Raw genomic sequence first — 22,179 nt, 5'->3', positions numbered from 1 at the left:
AAAAAAAAACTGGCGATTCCTCCTCCGTTCATCTTCTCGGAAACATTCCTGCAGCCGTCGCTACTTCTTCGAGAAGGCCAACACCTTGCCACCTCGGGAGTTCAGCTGGGTGAGAGATGCCGTGTTGTTTGTTCCATTGACGACGAAGGTTTTTCTCCCCACCGTGAACTTGAACGATCGCTCACCGGTGACGACGATGTTTGGCGGCGGAGTCGAAGCATTTTTGCCATGTAGAATCGCCAACGTCTTCTCCGCTGCTCTTTTGAAAAGAGCTTTCGTGTGGGTTCCGTACGTGATCGACGAACACTTTGAGAAACGCCCTCTTCGCTTGGTGCAACACTGCCATGATCGTTAGAGAGATGATGATGATGATTGGTTGATGCGGAAGTATATAGGCACAGAGAGATATGATGGTTTAAGATATTTATTCCCCCTCGACTCAGAGTTTGTTACACAGTGAGCGTCTGAGCGATGGTGAGAGACGATGAACTCTATTTTTTCAATTTTTTTTTAAATTTTAATATACATAAATAATAACTGAAATTAAAATTCCATTATTTTTGTTGGTGTGTTTGTCTCCGTTTCGGAAACTATTGAAATTAAATTAATTTAGGCACGTGTGTGTATGTATATATATGTTCATAATCTTCTGCTTAAGTTAATTTCATATTGGACATTTGGACTTTCGAATTTTTCATGTTTTACTTTTTATAAAATAAAAACCTATACGATACAACTTTTTTTCTCCTCAACTCAATATTTTCGCACGACTTTTCAACTATCAAATTTTTCTTTTTTTTCTTTTTGCACAACGTTTAAGCGTTTTTTTTTTGGCGTTCCAAAACTAAAACAACGAAGAAAATGTCATCGGAGCATAATCTACTCTTAAAAATTACACCTAAAGTGCCAAAAGCTGGAGCTTCCACAATTAGTGTTATATATTATACTATATCCCACCATTATAATAAATGTCAAGAATTTTCCTTCTCCGTCCTAGTTGTATCATCACTAGTTTAGGAGTTAGGAAGGACGGATCCACGTTTGAGTAAGGATGGCAGAAAGAGCACTATGCATGAACTTTGTCTACTGATGTCGTAGGCTTTAATGGCATATTATTGATTATCAATGCACCATATTTATAATGAGGTGCATGGTTCTTCTTCTACTGATGTCATGGCTACTGAGTAGTGAGGTGCATGACTTTAATGGCATATTATCAGTAAAATTTGTCTACTGATATCGTAGGCTTCTCTATCCTTCTTTAGAACAATTATTTTTGGTTTATTTTGCACCTCGTGAAATTTCTGCTGAGTCCACCACCACCACACACACCATCTGAACTTCTTTAATTATATCTCAGAAGCCATTACCCACAACCCGATATCGAACGAAAGGCACCAAATAGTAGGTCATGGATGTTTAAATGAAACTATTCTAGCTAGCTAAAATGTTCTGTGACATATATATCTTGTAGATTGATACCTGAACAAATCCATGCACTTCATTAATTTTACAAAGACTTATCTTTCAACAAATAATGACGACGAGTATGTTATCAATGTCCATTCTTAGCATTTGAAGATAAGATTGATTGTAATGTTTTAGAGTTTGCAAAGCAAAGTGGTCTCAGATTTAATGTCGCTAGCTAAAGCTGTATATGACTATATATATATACCTTTAAAACTCATTTCACCACTAAGAGTACCCCTAAGAGTATTCACCACTAATGATGGTCTCACGCAGCATATACTATTGAAAAATCCAAACTCTAAAATTTTTGCGAAGACATAATATATTAACTAATTAAACACGCAGTTCTTATATTCCATTATGAGGGATTATCATGGGAATAAAACAGACCAAATCAAAATAAGTCGGAAAAAAAGAAAGAAGAAAGGAATAAAATCTAAGCAATGAACACCTAGTAGTAGCTAGCTAGTCTAATTTTGGAGCCAGAACGTTGCCGTGGACAGGTAATTGTCGGGATTGATTTTTGGAATCGGGTAGACGGTGGAAGTGGCAAGATTGCAAACTCCTATGTCGTCGAAGCCAACGAAATAGACGGAGTTAGGGGTGAGGCCAGCGTATAAGCTTGCAGGTAGACAGAAAGGCTCGGACTTGGACAAGAAAATGCAAAGATCCCCAATATCTTGCGTGTAACAAGCATTTCCTTCCTCGTCTATCTTAAACACCAAGAAAAGCTTGTTGGTTTTCGATTTTTCCAAATTACTATTGCTGCTTCCGTCATACCATTTAACCAGAAAGGATTCACCGGTGGGTGACTCCACCAAGTCTTCCCTCCTTAAACATGAATCCAACAGTTCCAACTCTGGTTGCATCAACTTGGGAAAGTTTTGCAACTTCATATAGTTCAATATAGGGTTATGCCTATGTTTGTGGAGATCCCATGATCCCGTGTAATGGCCTCCAGAAGCGGGCATGCAGAACATTTGATTTCTTCTGGAGTACATGACCTGAGAGTTGAAAAAGCTATTTGGGGTTCTGATGTTGACCCATTTGGAATTCGGACCGGAACATGGCTTACATAAGCTGAGCTGTGGTCCAAAGAACTTGACAGCCAAAACACAGTCCTCTTGTTCAGGAGAAGTGGACATTGCCACGTTAGAGACAAGTTGGGTTTGGCAATACGGCAAAGTAACAAAAGGAGGCAATGAAATACGTTTTGGGTATGAATCTAATGATGTGGTAGGGTTAAGATCATCTATGAGAGACATGGTAGCATCACGTGTGTTCAAAGAAGCTACCCAACCATGAGATGATCCAATCCTTCCCATTAACTCCAAAAACTCCATAGCCACTATCTTTTCTGAAATCATGACTTCACTTTTACAAGGATCATAGTACTCGAGGTGCCCAACGTTATCACCCTTGAAACTAACCCCACAATAATCGCCGCCGAGGATGAGATAGGGCTGATTGTGGGATAAAGAAGATGAGAACCGAAGGCTTTGGTTTCGTCCCTGCCAAAAATAACAATCATGCATCTTAATTCTCAAACCAACAAAAGCATAACCCGAGAGAGGGAGAGAGATCAGCTTACAAGGGCTCCTCTCCTTAGATGTCTAAGAACCATAGACATTGTGAAGACTTTGAATTTGTTCTGATAGGAAAAGTTTATACAAACCCTGAATTTGTTCTAAACTAGATACAATTTATATGCCCAAGAAACACTCTCCCTTTTAACTATCAACCCGTACCCTAATCCATTATTTACTTATTTTTTTCCCTTTATACTCAATAATCTTAAAACCCAACTATTAAAAAAAAAAGGTTATTATTCACAATTCTCTATACAAAATATTTTGCTTTAGTTCTAAGGTCTGGTTTGGCCGTTTGGGTTTAGTCTTTTTTTTTTTTTTTCTAATGTTAAGAAATATTATACCAAAATCAATCCAAGTATTATTTAGATCAAGTTTTAAGGTTTTGGATTAGGTCTAAGTTGTTTGGATCATAAAACAAATTAAATTAACCCAAAACTAATTTAAGTTATACAGATTTGTTTAGATATTTAAGTAATATTTATTTAAGAAAAAACTAGATGATGACGTCTACCCTTCTTTCGTAGTTATATACATATATCTTATTATATAAAATTTGTTTTCAAAATTAGCCATTGTAACATGTGTTAATTGTATCAATAAAAAGTTGTCAGTTATAACTTTACAAAAATATTATAAAATAAAATAACGCAAAAGTTCTAACTTCTAAATTTTACACCTCTAACACAATATATATATTTTTTTATTTTTTATGATTGGATTTTAAAACTACCACAAGATAGGGTAGAAATTGTAAACTACCCAACCAGCGACCAAATTTTCTGAGGAGGGCATCTAAAAGAATTGAAGATCCAAAAATATATACATATCACATATTCACATGTTGATCTAGTACTAAAACTGCCAACAACAACAACAAACAAAAAAAAGTTCCGCATTAGGAGACCTATATAATAAGCTGCTAAAGTTTATATCAAAACTACAAACTGTAGTTTGCATTTCGCAAAGCAAATTAAGGTTTGATTGGTTTAAATGCAATGGTTGTGGGAGTTTACGGATTTAAACGGTTGCTATCTAGCGTTATCAAACGATTAGTTTAACATTTAATGGATGTGTTTGTATAAGTTTTACTAGTGGTTAACTGGCGAGTGCCATAGTGGGCTTTAAAAACAAATGGGCTTCATTCGACCCTTTTATTTTTTGACCTTTCACAAATTCGACCCCGTAGTTTCAATCCTCAACACTCCACTACCTGTGGATGAGTCTCTGTAAAACCTTCGTATCCTCTGCGACCTCTGTTTTCTCCGGCAATGTCGTTGAAACTCAAGAACACCCCTTTTCCAATTTTCGCGCCATCTCTATTTCCTAATCCGAACCCAAGAGCACCCAGCGAGATCCGATTCTCTAGGTGGGGCAACGCTAATGCCGAGCGCTTCGAGCAGCGTCGCCGGAACCAAGAAGAACTCGAGGCCGAAATCCGCCGCGACCGCCGATTCGATGCCGCTACTAAAATCATCCATACACACGATTCCGAAGCTGCAGCTTCTGAGCCTAAAACGTCGCCGTTTAGATCAAGAGGCACTCCTTCACTTCCCTCTGCTCGTTCGATTCCGGGTCGAAGATCCAAATACTCCAAACCCGATTCAGGACCCAATAAACCCAAGAACAAACCTAGAGTTCCCGATTCGCCGCCGCAGTTAGACGCTAAGGCGGAGGTTAAGCTAAGCGAAGACGGGCTATCTTACGTCATCAATGGAGCTCCTTTCGAATTTAAATACAGTTACACGGAGACGCCAAAGGTTAAGCCTTTGAAGCTTCGTGAGCCTGCTTACGCGCCTTTTGGGCCTACGACGATGGGAAGGCCATGGACTGGTCGTGCTCCGCTTCCTCAGTCGCAAAAGACGCCGAGAGAGTTCGATTCTTTCCGATTGCCTCCGGTGGGGAAGAAAGGGGTTAAACCGGTTCAGAAACCGGGTCCTTTTCGACCCGGGGTAGGTCCCAGGTATGTTTACACCAAGGAGGAGATTTTAGGGGAGCCATTGACTAAGGAAGAGATTAGAGAGCTGGTCACTTCTTGCTTGAAGACAACAAGGCAATTGAATATGGGTATAATAAAGCTCGATACTTTTTTTGTTGATGATCAAAATTAGTATCTATGGAAGCTCAGACATTGTTGTTTAGGCGCATTTGAAGTGATAGACTTAAAGAACAGAGTTAGTAGTAGAAGAGGATATGTGATATCAAGTTTTTGTCTTTTCTCAGGTAGGGATGGGTTGACGCATAACATGTTAAATAACATACATGATTTGTGGAAGCGGCGAAGGGTTTGTAAGATTAAATGCAAGGGAGTTTGTACAGTTGACATGGATAATGTTTGCGAGCAATTAGAGGTTTCTCCTTGGAGCTGTTTTATTATTTATGTTCATATTAGTAGACAACAATGCATGGATCATACTTCTTCCATCTGTTGTGTTGGTTTTCATGAAGTTTTGATTTGAACGCAGGAGAAAATTGGAGGGAAGGTGATATATAGAAGAGGAGGTGTGCTATTTCTATTCCGTGGCAGAAACTATAACCACAGGACAAGACCGCGGTTCCCTCTTATGTTGTGGAAGCCTGTAGCACCTGTTTATCCTAAGCTGATTCAACAAGTGCCTGAGGGTTTAACTCACCAGGAAGCTACCGAGATGAGGAGGAAAGGACGAGAGCTCATGCCCATATGTAAGCTAGGTAAGCATCTGGATAGCAATAATCTTGATATGGTATTTTTTTCTTCAAGACCCGAGAATGTTAACTCTACCATGTGTTGGGTTTGGTCATGTAGGAAAAAATGGTGTGTATTGTGACCTTGTGAAAAATGTGAAAGAAGCATTTGAAGTTTGTGAGTTGGTTCGGATCGACTGTCAAGGGATGAAAGGCAGTGATTTTAGGAAAATAGGTGCAAAACTCAAGGTTTGCTATATTCTTTTTCATATGTGTTTTTTTTTAAAAAATTTAAAATCTTGTGTTTACAGCCTTGTTATTGAACGTGTTGGTTGTGGTATGGCTCACTTTGCAGGATCTTGTTCCATGTGTTCTCATATCTTTTCAAAACGAGCAGATCCTTATCTGGAGAGGACGAGAATGGAAATCGTCTCTCACAACTCCAGATAAAAAGGATGATCACCTTGGAGATATCGAAGTTGATAGTGACTTGCCGGAAGATGCTGAACCATCAGTGTCACCAAACCAGACTCAAACTTTGACCCACAACTCTCCTCTGGATTCTATGGAATTGCAAAATGATTCAGATGGTCATGATTTGATCCCTTCAACAGTAGATTTCTCGGCGATGGAAGGCACAAGCAGTTCTTTACAGAGCTTGTCTACAGATGTAACTGAGCTAACTGGAGATAGTTCTCTTGCAGACGATCAAGAACCTGAACACGAGCCAGAAAGATCAGAAGAGATCAGCAAACAAAGCATTGAAAGAGTTTTGAATCTGATGAAACAAGCTGTAGAGAGCGGGAGTGCACTTGTGTTAGACAGTACTGAGCTGGACGCAGACATAGTCTTTGCAAAAGCTGTCGCCTTTTCGACTGTAGCTGCACCGGGACCAGATTTCCAGCATGGGTTGAGAAAACAGCCAATGGTTAAGAAGCAGGAAAACCGAAACTTGGAGGCAAAGACGAGTAATGTTGTGGTAACTAGGAAGAAAGAAGTTGCCGTGAGTGTGAAAAGAGAGGAGAAGAAGAAAATTGATGAGTCTGACGAAGATTACAGAGAAGTGATACCTCATGGAACATTGAAGGTCGATGAACTAGCTAAACTACTTTCATAAGGAATTATATGTATTTGTTTTTTTTGTAGTATATAATGTTAGCTATACACATCATTGTAAAAGGTGTAATTTTAAGAGAAGTTAGATAAATATTTCTTGGATTTATGAAATGCGATTTTGGAATACAATCAATAGTTTTTTCTTGAATTAGAAATACGATTTTGGAATACAATCAATAGTTTTTCCTCACTGCTTACAAAATCATGATTAGAACATAAACAAAAACTCATAACAAAGCAAAATATGAGAATGAGTCTAATCACAACCTTTGAGATAAATGGAATCGAAACCTCAACATACATATGTAGATTTATTAAAGAAATTGAGAAAGTAAAAACCTCCCAAGAAATAAAAAGAGCATGAGATGGAGAAAAACAAACAGTTATGAAGTAAGTGAACATAAGGTTAAAGAAGAAAATATTGAGGATCCCTGAAAAAGAGGGATGAGTTAATTAGTTATTTTTAAGGAAAATGTCATTTTCATTATGTGATAAAATATTTAAAACATTTATTACTTATTAAAAAGAATATTCTTCACTTTTTCTAAAATGGAAATTGAGGATATACGTGAGATATATAAACAAAATTCGAAATTGAGTTTATTTCGAAACCATAAACAATTTTTAGCAAAAACTATAAAGAATTAAGGTTTTATTTAATTTATTATTATTATTTTTTATTTATTGCCAAATCAAACAGTGAACATACGGTTGAAAGAGTAATATATATATATATATATGTTATTTTGTAATTTAAAAAAAACTTTGAAAGAAACTAGATATTTAAATAGAGTTAAAAAACTGAAAATGATTAAATATATATATATATATATATATATATATATATATTTTCATTTTATTTGTTAATGTCTTAATGATTATGCATGTTGGTTTTATTAGCGTCAAATTTCGTAACTGATACAAATTAAGAGTAAATAACATCGGTTTGTTTAATCGATATAAAACAAGTAAATAGCTATACCGATTTTTACAATCGATGCGAAATCATATAATTAGCATCACTTTTTATTGATGTAAGTTTGTATCAATTATTTTAAGTAATGTTATTATAAATTATAAATTATATCAATTGTTGAAGTGATGTAAACTTATATCTTGTATCAATATTTTAAAGTGATGCAAATTAATATAAACTAGGAGATATCTCGTGCTTAAAGCACAGATCAACATTTTTTTAAAAAAATTATTATATAATAATAAAAGTTATCGTTATATTTTTTTAAAAAGTTATTTTGTTTGAGATAATATTTATTTTTAATTGTTCTGTAAGTCTATTAGTCTATTAGAATACTAATTATTTTAGAATATTATAGTATTTTATTTTTGACATCTTATTACAGTTTTATATTGTTTGTTTATTGTATTTGCATCATTATTTTGTGAAATATAAAATAGTAATTTTAATATTATAATTATGAGCAAATAAAAATTATTAATTTATCATCTATATAAATTTTAGTTTTACCAACCCGCCAATGTGGAAATTAAAACACACATTTTTCATAGATTGAGTAATATATCTTCGTTTTTAAAACTTCAAATCACAATATATGCAGAAAGAATTCTGTATTTTATTAATCATAAGTATTATATGAAAATTTCAAACAATTTGTAAATAAAAGAAAATAAAGATGATAGGAGAATCATAATTTGAAATCTTAACAAAATCTTCAAATTTAGTTATAAAAAATAATTATATTGTATACTTGGAGATAAAATCTTAGTTTTTAAATTCTGATTGGTTTATATTTTAAAAAAAAATATATTTACTAATTTCGTCCATAATTTATTAGAGAGAGAAATTATTTTTTTCAGATTTTTTAGTATTTGATTTGTGAGTGTTTTTTATTTTTTTAATTAATTATATTTATTTAAATTAATTAATTAAGCTTTATAAAAATTTTCTAATGGCAATTGAATGTAATTTTTTACATATTTTAAGGTTAGTTTCATATTTATACTTCCCAATTAATATAGTAGGATTTATATCAATTATTCTGAATTAATGTAAATCAGATTACTGATGGCATTAGTTATTTCAATTGATGTTAAATTTTATTTTTTGTACCATTCATAGAAAAATAATTCAAATTTAAACCATTTATTTATGTGACACAAATTAACTGATGCAATATGCCCTTTTTTGTAGGATCTTGTGCTCCCTCTTTCTTACCTTCTTCACCTTCACCCTCTTTCTTGCCTTCTTCAACTTCACCCTCTTTCTTGCCTTCACCTTCACCGCTCTTCTCAAGATCACGTTTAGCTTTTCTAGCTAAATCTTTCAGCACTCTAGCTGGACTTCTCGCCTTCTTCTTATTCGGCCTTATTTGTGGTTGGCCGATGACTAATTTTCCCCAATACCAAAAAATTTATAGTAGTGCCATGCTTCAGTGACGCTCAGAGCCGGCCGATAGGCCAGGTTGATGAAAAATCAGATTGTGGCCCTCTAAAATACAAAGAGAATTTGGCTTTTTTTGTTGAATCTATCTTTGGTATGGTGGTATAAGAAGTAGTATTGAGGAGTCATATGTCATGAATTCGACCCATTTGTCTGTTCATTTTACTTTTTCCATTTTTTTCACAAAACATAACAAAAAAAAGATTAATGCACTTAATAAGAAAATTTAGCCTATTTTTTTCTTTGATTGTGGTCTTCGACAAGTTAGCGACGGCTCTAGTGGTGCTAGCTATAAGTTCACCTCGGGCTTCGTCGTTGTAAGCTAAATACATTTGAAAACCTCTTTTGTGGAGAGCATAAATAATTTTGATGAAGTCTTTGTCGCCTGAAACTAGAAGAATGGGACAACGTGAAAGTCTATCACAAACATACTGTAGAAGTGCCACCTTTACAACTTGGTCGACAGCATCTTTAGCATCTTTATCTGCAAGAAGATTATTAAAAAAAATTAAGATTGAGAAAGATTATTGAAAAACAATTTACTTCTCTAATTAATACTAAACTCGGTCGGTGGCTATTAAAATAATTAGTTCTCCTACATATATCCTACAAAACTCAAATTCGGCGGTTATTTAAATAATGACTTCTCCTACTAAACTCGGCGGCTAAAAAACAAATTAAACTAAAAGACAAGTTGTAAGAGAGATTTTTAAAATAAACTATAAGACAAAGGTTATTACCTGTTGATGTATCTACATGGAACATGCCAATCTTCTTCTCCTTTTCAAGAAATTCATATTTTGTCTGGTTGAAATGACTTCAAAATCCTGCAAATCCGGATATATTAAAGTTCTTGGTTCCAAGAAACTTAACAATTGTTTTAATAATAATTTGGGATTAGACAGTTTCCCAATCTCATATTATGTACAAATGACACATGAATGATACGGAAGGCAAACTTCTCAAGTAGACATCAAAATCCTCAGCACTAGCATCTTGCATACTGCACAGAAAATGTTTCTCCTAGGCCACTACAATATAATAGAAAAGAGAATTTTATTTATTTTGTTTAATACTATTCCTATATATATTTGATATTTACGCAAAGTTTAAGGGCATCTGTTGCAAAATGTATGACGTGACGAGTTTGAATCGCTATTATTAGAATCAACATAAAACACCACCAATATTTAATTACTAATAGACTAAAATATTAGTAATATGATACTTCTATACATGTCAAATCTTTATTTTACTATGTTTTTAAAACCATCAAAATAAAAATGTCAAATCAAACTGATTTAATCAAGATTATATTAAATAAAATTTGTTTTGCAGTATAATAGATTATTTTGTCATGAAATTAGTAACTTCTTTGTATTCAAATATTAATTATTGGTTCTATAATTTTAATGAATTTGAATCCAAATAAAAATCATGTGTTATTCAATTATTGATTTTAAAATACTTATCAAAATTATGTGTTATTGGTTCTATGATTTACAAATATTTGTTAAAATCCCATGTTATTCATTTAATGATTTTTTTTTTGATTTCAAAATCCACATTATATTTTAAATGGATTTGAATGGATTTGAAAGTGTAAAATAGTTTAGTGTTAAGTCCGAGTATACATGTGTGTTATACATATATAACAATATTTGTTAGTTGAGTGTATAAATATTTTAATTATATAATTGCATATTTATATAAAGTATAAATGAAGGAATTATATATTAAAGATAGAAACTAAAATGAATATTTTTACAATAAAACCTCTATAAATTAATACTCCATAGCAATCATCTAATACTCCACTAATATGGTATCATTAAAAGCCAACGCTGCTTAGCCTCAACTCATACAAGTAACAACTGTTTATTTTTTAATCTTTAGGAATTGGGCGTATACATAGTCTTACAGTTTTCAACTCTTACTCACTGGATTTCATTTTCTCTTTGAACCTAGATTTTGGGAGCTACAAAAAGCGTGTCTTTTTATTTGTAGGCTTTAAACTCATTGCTCTTAATAATTAACAATTTGATCTTTAATTCAGTGTCCCAAAAATATCTAATTGCTATAACCAAAGTACATGTAATATCGGCACTGCTTTTCATACTTATGAATATCATCCACAAAGTTCAACACTTATTAGCGTCATGAGCTTTATCCAAAGTTATGAACTTGCTAGTAACTTAGTTGTAACTTACAAATACATGAACATCTTTATGAAAACCCAAAAAAAAAAAAAAACATGAACATACAATCAAATTCTGAAGATAAAATTATCGGTGATTTGACTACGGTTTTTTTATACATATGTGGTAATTTACACCAAAAAAGGTTAATAACTCCCCAATTCAAAGTCAAAACATTTATTTTTCATATGTAGTATCTATATATTCAATTCATATTCGTTAATCTTCTCTTTCGTTCCAATAATTCCTTAGTTAATTACTAACCAGAAACCTAGAGTTTTTATATCATAGTTCCCTCTACAACTATACCCATGGACACATATATAGTAGTATTACTATTAATCTATAATATGAAAGTTGGCTAACTCTCTCTCTCTGCATCCCACCTCAGTATTTTAGATCAACCTGGAGCTGACACCTAATTTAAAACAGCTAGCCAATCAAAATATAACAATTAATACAGCTCATATTTTTGAACCGAAGATAATTATTCTCGGTTCCACATCAGCTTTTCTCTACTCGTAAATTTTTGGCATACCGAATCAAAAAAGGTAAAAAGTCTCGCTCTTCTTCTTCTTCACACCATATGCTTTTCGTCCTCAACCCATATAGAGAGAGAGAGAGTAGCGGCTGATGTGTTCACGTGGTAACAGACATTCCGTATATCACCACCAACATATCCTTTATAATTGTCTCAAACTAGAGCGTAATTGTAATGGATTTGCCACAATTTTCACCCGAAGTAGAAATGCAATACATTTGGAGAGTTAGGCTCTCTCTTTCTCATTTCCTCTTTCTCTCTTCTTCGGATATCTCTCTTTGATTTTCCAATGTCAGTCAATTTTCTATCACAAAACCAAAGAAAAAGTTTTTGAGACGGAGGTAATTTGAGTAGAAGCAAAATCAAATATGTCTCTTTTCAAGTTAGTTTCCGCGACCAAAGATTTTCACCCAACTCACAAACTTGGTGAAGATAGATTTAGACCCGTCTTCAAGGTAACCTCAATTCTGACATGCTCAATCTTAAAGTTTCATATTTTAAGTGTATCTTTGACCATTTGTTGTTTGTAAGTTTTTTGTGTGTGGTTTGTATTGTATTGATTCATTCTCATTTCCTACATTTTTGTCTGATATTTTTGTGTAGCAACTCTTAGTACAATAGCTTGATCCAGAGTATTGGATATGATTGCTATGGTATGTTACAGTTGAGGTTCTTTGAGGGTTTTTGGTTAGGGTGTATGCACTTAGCCTCATCGCATATTAGAAGCAACCTCACTTTCTCAATCTAAAGTTAAATTAATAACATAACACAAAAGTCTCGCAAATATTTTCAAAAGCCTCTCAATGTTAACCAGCTCAAGGGGGTGGCGGGAGCGGCAAAATCCAAGAGTCCACTCCAAAATTCAGAAAAAAACATTTGAACAAAGGGGACAAAAAAAAAATTACTGTGAAAGAGGTCTAAAAAAATTAGTTCACCTAGGGCCTAAAATTATTGAAACAAGATGTTGGTTAGTGAAGTTTGTTTGTTTTTGTGAGGACTCTTGCTTATTATGTTCAACTGGATTATACATACTTCTTCAGATGATGTAATTTTGTATTTGAGTGTTTTTAGTAGTAGTTGTTGTTGCTGCAACTGCTGCAGGTGGAACTGTTGCGGTTGATAAGAAGGTGTTTGATATTGTTGTTCATGCGGTTGTTGAGAAGAAGGAATTGGTATCCTACTACTCCTCAAAAATCTAGTGCATCTATTGCAGAGTATGAAATATCGGTTGAGGCGACTGCTATTAAACATACATAATTTAAAAATATACACAAAACACCCTAAAAATAAACGTCAAAATACAAAAATACGAAACCAAAAAATAAACAACACAAATGAAAACAACAACCCGCGCTTAGCGCGGGCACCCACCTAGTTATATATAATTTAACTTATTCCACATAGTATTTTATTTCCTTTCACATAAATTAGGGCATGTGCATCTGTTGTCCTACAATTTTGGTCCTTCAATTATTTTATTTATATTTTGAGAGTTTCTTAAGTTTTGTATAGCATTGGTGTCCTTCAGGGTATGGTCCTTCATAGTATTTTTAATTAAAAAAATTAATTATTTAAACAAATATATAAAAACATATTAAAGTTTTAATTTAAATAAAACATATAACATTGACATTAAAAACATAAGAAAATTACAAACTTACAAAAACTTGAAAAAAACAAAAAATACAATTAAAACATGAAAGATAAAAAACATAAACCATACAAACATCAAAGATAAAAACATACATTTTATTAAATTCATAGATTTTTTTTAATTAATCTTCATTATCTAGAAGATGTCCAAAGTTAGTCCAAATATGCTCAATCAAATCTTTTTTTAACCGTTCATGGACTTTTTTATCCCGAATTTCTGTAAGACGAGTAATCGTAGTGCTCATATTGGAACCCAAACTGGCGGCACCGATGGTATATGTTTGATCCACATCTTCTCCGTGTTGAAATACAGAAACAATGTTTCGGCAACTGTATGTTCCTCTTTCATCCTCGATAATCATATTATGGAGTATTATGCATGCTCTCATAACATTTGCTATTTTGTATTTACCCCATAAACGAGATGGATTTTTAATAACGGCGAATCTAGCTTGCAAGACTCCGAAGGCACGCTCAACATCTTTCCGGACAGATTCTTGTTTTTTAGAGAAGAGAGAATTTTTGATACCTTGTGGGAGCCGGATAGATTTTATAAAAGTTGCCCATTTGGGATAAATACCATCGGTGAGATAGTACGCCAAATTGTACTCTCTTCCGTTGACAAAGTAGTTGACCTCCGGAGCTTTACCGTTAAGAATGTCATCAAATACATTTGAACGATCTAGAATATTAAGATCGTTCAGAGGTCGTACGAAGCTACTGCCTCCAACACGATTGTTGGTTTTCCGGTTGATCGTGAATACATCCCTTTCCAAGCTGTTGGACAATTCTTCCACTCCCCGTGCATACAGTCAATGCTCCCAACCATCCCGGGAAATCCACGTTTTTCATTTTCATAGAGTATTCTTTCTAGGTCGTCGGGTCTGGGACGTCTTAAGTATTCATCGCCAAACAACTGGATTATTGCGGCCGTAAACTCGTGCAAACATTTCCGAGCTGTTGAACCACCAATTCGTACATACTCATCAACTGTGTCGGAGGCAGTACCATATGCCAATTGGCGAATTGCTGCAGTACATTTCTGTATAGTTGACAGACTAGCCCGACCGGTTGCATCATAGGATTCACGGAAATACTCGACTTCTGTAGAGAGACGTTGCACAATACGCATGAACAATGGCCTGTGCATGCGAAACCGTCGCCGAAATAAATAGTCAGGATATGTTGGAGTATCACTGAAATAATCATTCCAAAGATTATTGTGGCCTTCTTCTCGGTTTCTTGGGATAAAAATCCGTTGCCTTGGCTCTATCGGTTCTTCATTGAGACCAGAATTTTCGGCATAATTATCAAAATAGACATCAAAATCATCATCCATACCATCTCTTTGGTAGTGATAATGGTATGATGAACCAGCCATTTAGAAAAAAAGAGAAGTGTAGAGTAAGGAAAAAAGGATGTTGTTTGTTTTGAGTAAGAAATCGATAACAAGGAAATGAGAAGTGAACAAAGAAAGAAAGTATGTTGGTGATCTTCTTTGATTTGTTTGGTATTGTGTTAGAAAAGAAGAATATATATAGGAGTAGAAGTTACAAAGACTCGTGATACTTGATAGTCCACAAAATGCCAAATTGCTTACAATAATCCGTGAAACTGATCCGTGATACTGAAAAAAATGACATTGCACAAACATATATCCGTGATATTTTGACAATGACATTGCACAAAATGACATTGCCCTTTACAATGATACTTCACAAAATGACATTGCCCGTGATACTTCACAAAATAACATTGCCCTTACAATGATCCGTGATTTAGACAAAAACAAAAGCTACCAAAACCATACCTACTATTGCTACCAAAACCATACCTACTATTGCTACCAAAACCATCAATTGAAAATGAATACTAAACCTATTTCGGGTCTTCCATAGCTCAAACACTTCCTTCTCTAGGCGTGATATTTTCTGCTCTGTTTCATCACTCCAAAGTGACTCATAGTCACTGGAGAATGCAAGATTATCTACCTTCTGAGACAATACTTCACATTGTCTGCCCATCTCTCTCATCTCCTCCATGACAGCTTCATCCCACCACTTGTGAATATGCATCTCTCCATCATCAATATTCCCACATGTAAAAAACCTGCATTAACATATATAATTAGCAATATCACTTCATAATCAGTTCAACATAGCAATATTTAACATTAGATGGACTCCCACATGCCGTCTGTTGTAACTTGAAGATAAGAGTGGCGGACCACCACAGTAGCAAACCTTCGGGAATCCGAATTCGACCTCAGGTTGAGGAGGGTATTGACTCACTTGAGGATGCATGAAGCTACTCTCAGCCTCATCCATCCGAATCAAAGCTTCTATTTCCCTCTGCTCAGTGTCATCAGAGCAACGATCATATTGATCTGACGAATCAGGCTGAGAGTAGCTGTAATCTTGGCCCATCTGTCATATTTTTAACATATAGACACAGAGAACAAAATGACACAATCAGAAACACAATGACAATTTAACATCGTTTAGGACAGAAATTTAGATTAATCATATAAAGTACCATCTTAAGCCGAGTTACATAGTAAACAGAAACAGAATCATATAAAGCCGAGTTACATAGTAAACAGAAACAGAATCATAGAAAGCCGAGTAAGATACTAAAACAGAATCATAGAAAGCCGAGTAAGATACTAAAACAAAATCATAGAAATTAAGATACTAAAACAGAAACAGAATCATAGAAAGTTAGATACTAAAACACAATCTCAGAAATACTGAGCCACTATCTTATCCTTGATAAGTTGATGACACCAACTATACACAAACCAAAAAATTTATGGTCAAGAAACCTATCATATAAAATTTTTCAAAAACGAAAGCATTAACAGAAATAAATATTTACCTCTAACTCAATGATTCTCCACTGCTTCTTCTTAGATTTCCCGTGATGTGTTGCTATCTTCAAGTGACCCTGAGGAAACTCAAGAACAGCAAACAATATGCAAGGTAGAGTCAGTTTAACATAAAAGTAATCAACATTATACACATACACTCATACACTCATCCTTACACTCATCCTTACACTCATCCTTACACTCAGAAACTCATACACTCATCCAGCTAACCTAGAAACATAATCTAAAAACCAAACATAAACCAAAACTGAGACACGCAACTATCGAAACAAAAAACATAAACCAAAACCGTAAATCAAAACAAAAAAACAGAGACATTTGCAGCGTAAACCCAGAGATAAAACTATTATCGAGAACAATCGAACCACAGACTAAACAATCGAACACCAGACTTACCGAATCAGAGAAAAAAATCAAAAACACAATAAAATTCCTAAATCGAGAACCCTAAACTAAATCAAAGAACCCTAAATCGAGAGACTAAATTCAGGATAAAAAATTGAAACCCATAACCCTATATCCAACTCTAATAACAAATAAGAGACTCAATCGAGAACCCTAAATCGAGAATCAATATCGAATCGACAAACAATATACTAAACCCTAAATTCGCAAACGGCGTTGGAACACTAACCTCGTGAGATTGGAACCGGCGGATACCCTTCAAGATGAAACCACAGATCGATTCGGATGACGAAATTAACTGATGCTTTCGCCGGGAGTCGAAGATGAAACAAGTCGCCGTCGAGAGAGAAAGAAACAAGAAAGACGGAGTCGGAGTTGAAAAAAAAAAGTGATGTTTCGATTTTTTTGTTTACCCTACCCAAACAATACAAACATCTCTTGAGCAGACACGTGTACAGACGGACAAAGGAAAAACGTCCCCTAATAAGGAACGTATCTTCTAAATATGTCGAATTTACATTTAAATTAAATCACTTAATTGGCAAGGACAGTGTTTAGGGACACCGATGCAAATGCCCTTATACATTCCTCTCAATGAGATCAATAATGATGTCATGTCACGTTGATGATATATAGATAATTGTGTTTAAAAACATCTCTCTCCCTCTCTCCAAATTCATAAATACGACTTTTTACATTTGTCTTTTTTCTCAAAGAATCATCCTCAAAAGATGAGTTCACCACAAGAAATCTTCATTCTCCTGTTCTTCTTCATCTTCTTAGACTATGTCTCTGCTCAATCTCCTCCTGACCCGTACGCAACAAGCGACCTTTTCAAGCCGAGTGTGCCATCATCACCGGAGTTTTCTCCATCGTCTTCACTCTCACTTTCGTGCTCCTCGTCTACGCCAAATTCTTCAACAACGATCTCCGATTAGAGACCGAGAGTGAGGGAGAGAGAAGACGACACAAACGTCTCTGGCAAGGGCTTTTCAATCGATCCTCTCGAATCTCTTCCCTTTTTCAGATTCTCTGCTTTGAAAGGATTGAAACAAGGGCTTGAATGTTCTGTTTGTTTGTCTAAATTCGAAGATGTTGAGATTTTTAGGCTTTTGCCTAAATGCAAACACGCTTTCCACATTGGGTGTATTGATGAGTGGCTTGAGCAGCACGCCACGTGTCCTTAGTGAACCACATTGGGTGTATTGATAAGTAGAAACAGAGTCAATATTGAAGACGATCTCTCTGTCTTGGGTTGTACTAGTAGCCATAGTCTTAGGATGGTGAACCAATCCCAGACAAGAGAAGAAGACTCAGAATTGGAGATTTACATCGAACGCGAAGAAGGAACTAATAACGGGTCTTCAAGATTCAGCAGTTTCCGGAAGATTCTAAAGAAATCGTTCTTTCTTGAGAGACAAGGAAAGGAGGACATCGAGGAGAAGAAAGCTATGCACAAGTTCAATCATAGGATAGTTGTTTCAGATGTCGTGATAGCTTCTAAAAACAAAATTAATGCGGGATCACCTAATGAGTACTGTGAAATGGGGTCGTTTCTTGGAGAATGAAAGAGAAGCTATATTCTCCAAGTTCACTCATGAAAACCAGGATTTTCCAAGGCCTAAATGGACACAATTGAGAACTATAACTCTACGAGAAAATGTCGTTGCGTGCGATATATATTGTCTCGGTTCACATGAAAATCATGGTGGTTTAAAATATCATGTTCACCTCTTGCCTCTTGGCCAAGTAAATACAATAGATATAAAAATTGTTTGGTTCAAAGTTCAAAAACGCTAGACACGGTAACATTTTTGTATACTCTCGAAAGTTTGTCACTCTAATGAAAGTAAAGTAGTGTCTAGTCTGCTCAAGTCCAGTTTATAAAAGTAAAGTAGTGTCTAGTCTAATCAAAGTATCGTAATGATTAAGTTCGTTTAGAGTCGTGTGTTCGAGTGATAGCAAACCCGGTTGTGGGTGGTTGTATCTTGGACTCTTGGAACTAAGAATCCTGTCTCACTGCAAGGGTTTCAAAGAGTTAAGGAAAGAGATTACAGTCTCACCTCCATCTTCCCTTAACGTTTGTGATTTCTTATTTTAAGCTCCTACACGTATGAAAACATTTGATGTTTTATATATGTTTCATTAATTAGGAACGACAGTTGAGGGGATAAGCATTACTACATTCTCACATATCATTTTTAAAAGGCAAAGCGCATAGGATCCATCTTGGAGTCCATCACAGCCTTCAAAAGTCAGTAGATTATATTGTACCTAACAACACTCTAGCTGCAACTCTTGGCTGTGTTAAAAAGAAATAGATTGGTTGAGTTAGTCAGATATGACTCATATGAGTATCTAAACTGGAGTAAGAGTGAGCAAAAGTGTTACGGACTTTGCAGCCGTGTCGCGGCATTATTCTCCTCCTGCAAATGACTAGTGGAACGAACGAGCAAAGGTATATTAAAAAAAATTAATTGCAGACAGGAACTATGATTTGAGTGATCTCTTCTCAAAGACTAAGCAGTCACTGACCTGCTACTAGCAATTTTAACCTAGGATCCATTTTTGTTACCCTCTTGGTTTTGGGTCTATTTGGGGGTTATAACAAAAAAAAAAGTCAAAAACTAGACAAAACTTTTAGATCTTTCAAATTTTTTGGAGCACGAAACTAGCTTTTTAGAAATTGAAGCTTGTGGTGGTAGATTTCTTAGTATAAAACCTGCGTAAAAACTCATGTAGATTTTTTTTTACCAACATCTAAATAGTAAATACTATCAAAATTATTTACTGAATACTTTATCTAATTTAGTTTTTATATATACATGAACATAATATTAAATTCTCAAGATAAATTTATCGATGATTTGACTACAATTTTTTTTCAAAATTAAAAATACATATGTGGTAATTCACACCAAAAAAGGTTATTAGCTCCCCAATTCAAAGTCAAGAAATTTATTTTACATATATAGTAGTATCTATATATTCAATAATTCATATTCGTTAATCTTTTCTTTCGTTCCGAAAATTCCTTAATTAATTATTAACCAGAACCTATAGATTTTATATAATAGTTCCTCTACAACTATACCCATGGACCCATATATAGTATTCCACATAGTATTTTATTTCCTTTCACAGAATTATACATGCCTCTCAATGAGATCAATAATGATGTCATGTCACGTTGATAATATAAAATTGTGTTTAAAAATAAAAACATCTCTCTCTCTCTCTCTCCAAATTCATAAATACGACTTTTAACATTTGTCTTTTTTCGAATCATCCTCAAACGATGAATTCACCACAAGAAATCTCCATTCTCTTCTTCTTCTTCATCATCTTCTTGGACTATGTCTCTGCTCAATCTCCTCCTGACCCGTACGCAACAAGCGACCTCTTCAAGCCGAGCTTAGCCATCATCACCGGAGTTTTCTCCATCGTCTTCACTCTCACCTTTGTTCTCCTCGTCTACGCCAAATGCTTCAACAACGATCTCCAATTAGAGACCGAGAGTGAGGGAGAGAGAAGACGACACGAACGTCTCTGGCAAGGGCTTTTCAATCGATCCTCTCGATTCTCTGGTCTCGACAAGACAGCGATCGAATCTCTTCCCTTTTTCAGATTCTCTGCTTTGAAAGGGTTGAAACAAGGGCTTGAATGTTCTGTCTGTTTGTCCAAATTCGAAGACGTTGAGATTCTTAGGCTTTTACCTAAATGCAAACACGCTTTCCACATTGGGTGTATTGATGAGTGGCTTGAGCAGCACGCCACGTGTCCTTTATGTAGAAAGTCTTGGGTTGTACTAGTAGCCATAGTCTTAGAATGGTGAACCAATCCCAGACAAGAGAAGAAGACTCGGGCTTGGAGATATACATCGAACGAGAAGAAGGAACTAGTGACGGGTCTTCAAGATTCAGCAGTTTCCGGAAGATTCTAAAGAAATCGTTCTTTCTTGAGAGACAAGGAAACGAAGACATCGAGGAGAAGAAAGCTATGCACAAGTTCAATCACAGGATAGTTGTTTCAGATATCGTGTTTAAGAACCGTTGGAGTAATGTCACTTCGTCGGATTTAACGTTTTTGACATCGGAGATGCTGAATTCGTTGTCAAGCGACAGATTCTCGTCAATAGATCGAGTGCAGAGAGGTAACTTGCGGGAGAAGGAAGATATGGAAATGAAGAGAATGTTGAAGAACAAAGACTCGTCGAGAAGAACGGTGTCTGAGATCACGACTGTTCGTAGAGAAAACGCGGTTGAAGGATGCTACAGCGGTTCAACCGCTGCTACCGCCTCCACATCGCGGAATTCTGGGAATGCTGCGACGACAGAGGAAAGAAGACGGCGATTATGGTTGCCGATCGCTAGAAGAACGGCACAGTGGTCTGTTAACAGAGAGAAAGGGAATGAACTAAACACGACGACACGCCAAAATCTTAATGTATAGATTTCATCTTTTGCCTACCTTGACAATTTGCAAATTTTTTCATAGTAGTTAATTTTTAAGAGTGGTTTTGGCTTTAGGGTTAACTTTATGTATAAAATCGTAATGGTTCCGGATTTGATTTCACTATCTGCAAATAGTCTTTGTGGACTATTTGGTCGGTCTACTTGGATTAGGGCAACATGTTCTTTTACATGTGAATTTGTAGTAGACTGGCAAAAAAACTCTTTACAAATAAACTTATCCACGTTATGAGATCAAAAATGATGTGTGATACACGTTGGTTGAGATGAGTTTGAGGGGGTTAAAAGTATAATATAGTATAACAACAAAGTTAAGTATAAAATAGTTTAAAACGAAAAATGTGAAGCCTATTAAAAGTAAGAAAACATGTACGCCACTAATGGGAATGGCATGTTTCTATTATAAGTCCACTCTAAAATATATGATCAGCGACCGAGTTTTTTTTTTTTTTCCAAATTTACTGTCAACTTTTCGAAATACTAGTTAAGTCCAAATCAATGGTCAGATTTTGGGGAAATTTTTTTTTTGTTAATTTCAGCATAATAATGGCATTAATACCGCAATCTTAGGGGTGTATTGAAACGATGATTTTAAGAGATTATGGGGTATTTTTAAATCTTCTGTTATTCAATTGGTGATTTTTAAAAATCATCTGAAATCCTATGTTATTGAATGTGAAATTTCTAAAAATCATTTACAATCTCTTGTTATTCAATCAATAATTGGAGACTTTTCTAACATTTTTAGTTGAAAAAAAAGTC

At 34.9% G+C, this 22,179-nt stretch overlaps 3 protein-coding genes and 2 pseudogenes across 3 annotated transcripts; 3 read left to right on the top strand and 2 right to left on the bottom strand.

Moving 5' to 3' along the window:
* Positions 1–60: 60 nt before the first annotated feature.
* On the bottom strand, positions 61–3,100 carry LOC147927403 (uncharacterized). The gene is made up of 3 exons (XM_087487443.1): positions 3,062–3,100; positions 1,965–2,981; positions 61–339 (listed from the first exon to the last, which is right to left on the bottom strand). The coding sequence occupies exons 1-3, from the start codon at positions 3,098–3,100 to the stop codon at positions 61–63; spliced, it is 1,335 nt and encodes a 444-aa protein (XP_087343569.1).
* A 1,078-nt stretch (positions 3,101–4,178) lies between these two features.
* On the top strand, positions 4,179–6,987 carry LOC104747936 (CRS2-associated factor 1, chloroplastic). Its single transcript, XM_010469642.3, has 5 exons — positions 4,179–5,126; positions 5,283–5,410; positions 5,525–5,750; positions 5,845–5,972; positions 6,079–6,987. Exons 1-5 carry the CDS (start codon positions 4,331–4,333, stop codon positions 6,838–6,840), a joined length of 2,040 nt encoding a protein of 679 aa, XP_010467944.2. The 5' UTR covers positions 4,179–4,330; the 3' UTR covers positions 6,841–6,987.
* Positions 6,988–15,259: 8,272 nt separating this feature from the next.
* On the bottom strand, positions 15,260–17,348 carry LOC147927402 (uncharacterized; the record flags this gene model as incomplete). Its single annotated transcript, XM_087487442.1, has 4 exons — positions 15,260–15,759; positions 15,894–16,076; positions 16,528–16,596; positions 17,175–17,348. Coding segments are annotated over 4 exons (450 nt in total), but the record flags the coding sequence as incomplete, so codon positions are not given.
* A 328-nt stretch (positions 17,349–17,676) lies between these two features.
* Positions 17,677–18,513, top strand: LOC104748951 (putative RING-H2 finger protein ATL12 pseudogene; annotated as a pseudogene).
* Positions 18,514–20,208: 1,695 nt separating this feature from the next.
* On the top strand, positions 20,209–21,575 carry LOC104747935 (putative RING-H2 finger protein ATL12 pseudogene; annotated as a pseudogene).
* The last annotated feature ends 604 nt before the right edge of the window (positions 21,576–22,179 follow it).

The sequence above is a fragment of the Camelina sativa genome, chromosome 15 (assembly GCF_030686135.1).
Source record: "Camelina sativa cultivar CO46 ecotype springtype chromosome 15, ASM3068613v1".
NCBI classification, from domain to species: domain Eukaryota; kingdom Viridiplantae; phylum Streptophyta; class Magnoliopsida; order Brassicales; family Brassicaceae; genus Camelina; species Camelina sativa.
The sequence above is the reverse complement of the archived record's forward strand: the minus strand, read 5'-3'. Positions and strand labels throughout refer to the sequence as shown.